The sequence below is a fragment of the Papaver somniferum genome, unplaced genomic scaffold (assembly GCF_003573695.1).
Source record: "Papaver somniferum cultivar HN1 unplaced genomic scaffold, ASM357369v1 unplaced-scaffold_135, whole genome shotgun sequence".
Lineage (NCBI taxonomy): Eukaryota > Viridiplantae > Streptophyta > Magnoliopsida > Ranunculales > Papaveraceae > Papaver > Papaver somniferum.
Window position 1 is genome coordinate 725,031 of NW_020622713.1, and position 5,725 is coordinate 730,755.

General features: G+C 36.2%; 1 protein-coding gene across 1 annotated transcript; it reads right to left on the reverse strand.

Moving 5' to 3' along the window:
- Window positions 1-1,617: 1,617 nt before the first annotated feature.
- Window positions 1,618-2,956, reverse strand: LOC113334173 (two-component response regulator ARR5-like). The gene is made up of 3 exons (XM_026580522.1): window positions 2,484-2,956; window positions 2,224-2,381; window positions 1,618-2,131 (listed from the first exon to the last, which is right to left on the reverse strand). Exons 1-3 carry the CDS (start codon window positions 2,596-2,598, stop codon window positions 1,763-1,765), a joined length of 642 nt encoding a protein of 213 aa, XP_026436307.1. The 5' UTR covers window positions 2,599-2,956; the 3' UTR covers window positions 1,618-1,762.
- Window positions 2,957-5,725: the final 2,769 nt, after the last annotated feature.

Genomic DNA, 5,725 nt, shown 5'->3' on the forward strand with positions numbered 1-5,725 from the left:
TCCCAAATGAGAAAAGAAAAGACGCAATCACTATTATGTAGAAAAAACCATCGAAGGAAACCATTCTTGTTCAAATTTTGTTTTTGTTCGTTCCTTAATTTTGTTTCTGTCAAGTAATGTGTATATAGCATATGAGAAAAGGGTTTATATAAGATTTGATAACGCAACAAAGGATTAAAATCCATTAAGAACATTTAATTAAAACAAATAATGCTTATTAGGCAGGTTGTAATTAATATTCCTATCTTGCAAGATCCTGTTGTTAAATTTTCTCTGCTCATTTATTGTATTTACATGTTGGTTTTATTTATGAGGGGGAAAACAAGCATACAGGTTTGTATTGTATGCATTTGAGCGCGTTAATAAATTTAAATGCATGCACATTCACAAATTTGTAAATGGATTAGAGTTTTATTTGTATTGGTTACAAGTTACCATATATTTGTATTCAAATGCATGCACAACTATCACTTTTAGTTATAAGGACATTCCAAGGCCCGTATACGGTATACCCTTAACTTGAGTGGTGAATCCTGCTAGGAAATAACTCAATGGTCTTAGAGTGGACCTTTGATTCCTAATCGCTTAACGATCCTGAAATGAGCTTCTGTTTTTGGCTTCAAAGCTCACCTGAACTTTTCATGTTCTGTCCAAAATTGGGACAATATGTTTATGTAATCTTTCCTTTTTTCTTTCTCCAGCTATCTCTGGTAGCTTGCATTGTAAATTCTTTCATTTAATGAATTCTCCTTTTCAACCCAAAAAAGAAAAAATCCGGAAATAAGCTCAAAACCCTAAATTGTAAGCATTTTCAACCATGAAAAGATTGCCACACTGATGTGACATTCATGATAAACCCTCTCTCAATTTTTTCTGTATGAAAGTTGATTTCATGTTTAGGTTATAAATTAATTAGGCCTCACAACTTTATCTTCCTGTGTTTGCACCTAAAACTGCAAAAAAAAAAATGGTGAAGATTACTATTATAGAGTTCGGGAAATGGGTTCTGATGAAAATTACAATCAATTTTATTTTTAGTGTTTTAATATCAGTAAACTTCTCACCATTGTCAAAAACTTGTTCTGATATTAGAGGGCGTTTAGATACGCTCTCAAAAGTAACTTTTCAAGTTCTAGAAGCCAAAAGAAATTTAGAAATAAGCTGGCAATTCGAGATTAATTTCTTGACGTGAAAAAATTAATTTTTTATGAATCAAATTTTAGTTGCTTCTCGAAATCCGGAAGCACTTATATCTCTGATATCCAAATATACTTCAAGGATTATAAGATGATTTAAGAGTATGTTTGGATACCCATTTAGAGTAAAGAAGTTTAAATAGAAAAGGTTATCGAGACGGCACGCGGCAGGCAGCCGGGCACCATAAACTTTATCAATTTTTGAAGTTCACAATTTTAAGTTTATAAGTTTCTTCCCTTTTCACAAGCTAATCCTAACTTCAGATACCTCAATAGATATAGGGACTTATGCCGTGCAAATGATCTATTTTTCTTGAAGGAACCATCCGTTGTCGATTTCGTTCTCGTGTTCATTTCGCTTTGGGTTCGATTACTTGAAAAATATGGAAAATGTGCGAAATTTAGAAGAAACACTGCTAAATGTAAGACAAAGAACAAGACTGTACTAAATTCAACATTAAAAAGGTATAGTCAAAAGGTCAGGCAAATTAAGTCAACGGACATGTGAAATAAGCACAAAATGCCCAATCAAAAAAACAAAAAAATTCGTAGTGGAGAACTTTGGATCAATCACTGTCATTCATCATCGTCTTCCTCCGTCTTTTCGATGGAGAATCTGATGAAGTTAAACAGGACGATGGTGATGATTGAAGATCATCATCATCATTTTGAAGAACAGCAATATCTTGATCAGTCTCATGGAATTGCCTTTTAAGCGTAGTAGTCCCTTTGACTTGATTATCCTGATTATCTAGCACTATTTCTTGATCAGAATCTCTTGTTGTCAAGTTGTTTTTCAATCTTTTCACATCGGATAATTTAACTGGTTTTACTATGAATTCCTCTGCTCCTTCTTCCAAACACCTGGTGATCCGAGGCAATACATTTTCTGATGACATGATCACAACTGGAATTTCCTTGAATGTTTTCGATCCCTGTTCATACAAAAAAAAAATCAATCAGATTCTTGTTTTTGAATGTAAAAAAAAAACAGAGGAAAGGAAGAAAAGGATGGATAGGATATTACCTTGATTTTTTTCATGAGTTCATATCCAGTCATTCCAGGCATCCAGTAATCAGTTATAATCAAATTCACTTTCAAACCAACAAATCCAACTGAGTTTTGATCATCTCCATCAAGCCCAAGGTATTGTAAAGCTCCTCTTCCACTATCCACAGTTGTTACTGTAAAAAAAGAAAAAAATTCCCATCAATATCAGTTTAGAAGAAGAATGAAAAGATATCAAGAAGAAAGGAAAAAAATCAATCAATCAATGAAATAATTACCTTTACAAGAAGAGATTTTGAGCAATCTTTCAATGACTTTACGATCAATAAGACTATCATCAACAGCAAGAACATGAAGTTCTTCATGAACAGAAACATCAGCAAAACCAGCCATTTGATGATGGGATTTACTAAACAGTCTTGATGAAATGAAAATATAAATGCTCAGGAAACAGTGATTGAAGATTGAGAGAAAATAATGTTGTTGTTGGAACTTGGGAATAAGAAGTGATCTGGTTAGGACTATTTATCAAGTCCGGTCTTCTTGATATGATGATATCTGTCTGTCTGACTCTGAAGGGTCTGATTGATATCTCTCGTTGATATCTCAAATCTTTTTTTCTGTCTGAAAATAAAATCTGATATCTTCTTCTACTTACCTTTTCTTTTTGGTTAACTCGAGATTCTGAAATCCACTTTCTTCTGATTCGCAAATCCGCTGTTTTCATATTGTTTCTCTCTCTTGATGTCTCGTCCGTATCATAGCAAATATATGGGAAAAGTTTAAAATGTTATTTTATTTATTTCCGGGATTCGTCTGCGTATTCTGTTTACAGATCTTTTTCCTAGTTTAACTGGGGGCCTAACTTCCAATTCGGGGCGATGGAATTTTGTTTGTACCCAAAATTTTCAGGGGTATAAATATCGTAATATGAATATACTATTTTACCTTTCATTAATTGAAAATCAATTTTACTAATTAACTATTCTAATTAAGACCCCTAATCTATATATCCTAATTAAATCAAAGAGAAAATCAGTTTTTTTTTTATCTTCATCTTCCTCTCCTCCCTTTCTCTTCTCCACCTCCACCATTAACGACTCCACCTCCACCGAGGAAAATTCTTCGAACCGATTCATCGCGTAATCGTCGATGATAAAACTTTAATCGACGATTAACTTCTTCTACAAATATGGCTAAAGCAAATCGCTCGCAAAGCACTTCAAATTCCTAACCTTGTAGATACGGTGAATGCAAAGGTGTACGTGCGAAGAGCTCCTGAAGCAAGCAAATCGAAACCCAAAAAGGGAATGGCTCCAATTAGAGGGTACGTGAACTTAAACCCACCTCCTATTCGATGTTTTGGTTGTTTTTTGATTGTGTAATCGAGATTGGTAACTGAAAAATAGAAGTTACAGAGTGAGAGTCGTTAGCATCGAAGAAATAATACCCTAACGACTCTTACATTGCATGCTTTTTCTATGAAAAATCGTTAACCTGTTAGTGTAAATATGACGATCCTTGTTCTGCTACTTCGACCTTTTGTGCCCTAGAATAGAGTCGTCGCCATATTAGGTTGAAGATGACGACTGTAGTTTGACGACCCTAAATTAATGCGTAACGACTCTGGGTTGAACTTGAACTGCCTTCTGTTGGAGAAAACGATAGATTCGTCAGTAGTATATAATCCCTAGACTAGATTCGTTAGTAATCTATAATCCCTAGAGTCGTCATCTCTTTTAAAGGGTCGGCAGTTACTTGTTTGACGACCCAAGTTTAATCTTTAACGACCCTTTAAGGACCAAAATCATCCTCACTGTCCAATTTTTGCAAAGAATCGTTACCTTATAAATTACAGTCGTTACTTTGTAATGAAGAGTCGTTATTTTGTTAGAGCATATCATTGACGACTCTTTAACTGATAGAGATAAAGTTGATGTCTTATAAAAAAAAATCGTGTTTGGAATGTAGTGACAAGAAAACGAAAGACAAGGTTGAAATCACGATAACTCCTCCTTCAAAAACTCCCCGCAACGATAAATACTTACTTGCCGGTCCATTACGCGGAAGAAGGCCGAGTGAGGTATCATTTTCTATCACCGAACAAAGAGACAAAGGTAATGAGTTGTCCGATTCGTCAGAATCATACACTCCTGTTTTTTCAGCTAACACTAGTGCTGAAGAAGAAGATGAACAAGAAGAAGAGAAAGTAGAGGAGGAACAGGGTGTAGAACATGAGATACAAGAAGAAGAGATTCAAGAAGAAGAAGAGTAACAAGAAGAAGAGCAAGAAGAGGAGGAAGAGGCTGAAGGTAATGGTAGTGGTGATGATGAGGATGATGGTAATGAGGAGGAACAACATAAAGGTAATAATGCGGTGATGATAATGATGATGAGGAGGAAGAGAATGAAGGTAATGATGATGAAAAGGATGAAGGTGGTGATGATGGTAAAACCACTGTTGAGGATGAGGAAGAGAATGCAAAGGCGAAAAAGCCGGTAAAGAGGGTTAAGAAGGATGGAACAGATATTGCACCCAGTGCGAGACACATTCCCGCTACTCATTTGATGTTGCCTCCTCTTCGAGGTGGTAAACTTAGAGGAGAACCTAGAGATGGGGGCAAAGTTCTATTTGGATATCCTGGATCGTGGGCTCATTGCATTAGTGACATAATCGTAAGAATCCCAAATTTGCTTGTTATTTGATTAGTTGGTGTTAACTTGTTTATGTTTTGTTTTTTTTTGTAGGATCATAAGGATGCCGCACGTCTTTTCCGGCACCAATCTTCTTTCAAGAAAATGGAGTTGTGGTCGCTATAAGGTGAATGTGCAAGAGTTAGAGATTTGGTTGAAAACTCAGGTTTGTACGATGCCGTTCTGAACTCTGTGATTGCGTATGACAAGGTCGCAGTATCTAGTTTCTGTGAAAGGTATCACGCTGAAGTCGACACATTCCAACTTCCTTTTGGTGAGATGGCGATAACTCCTGATGACGCAGAACAGATATTAGGGTTGCAGGTCTAAGGCAAATCAACCAGTGAGAAGTTCAAGAGAAGGCCTAGTTGGGAAGACATCTATACATGGACCAAGAACTTGTTTGGCTGGGATTCCGAGAAGACTAATGGGCTTTTCGAGAAGGGACCTAAGTACCCGAAGAAAGAGTTCAAACTTGTAGATATTAGGAACATGTTTTCTGGGACAGAAAAGAAGTAAAAAGAAGGAGGTCTCTCTGATATGGAATGTCGCTATGCGGCGGCTGGGTATTTGTTGTATGTCCTTGCGTCGGTTATATTTCCTGACAGCAAAGGTAACCGGGTGAGCGCCAACCTTCTTCAGCTTTTGGATCCCTTGGAAGATGTGAGCAAGTACTCTTGGGGGACTGCCATAATTGCACACCTGAATGGTCAGCTTTCTCAGGGATCTCGCAAACTAACTTCTCAAATTAATGGGAATTTGGCTCTAATCCAGGTATTTGGATTGATGAAAGTTTTCTTATTTTTGTACATTTTAAAAATTGAAT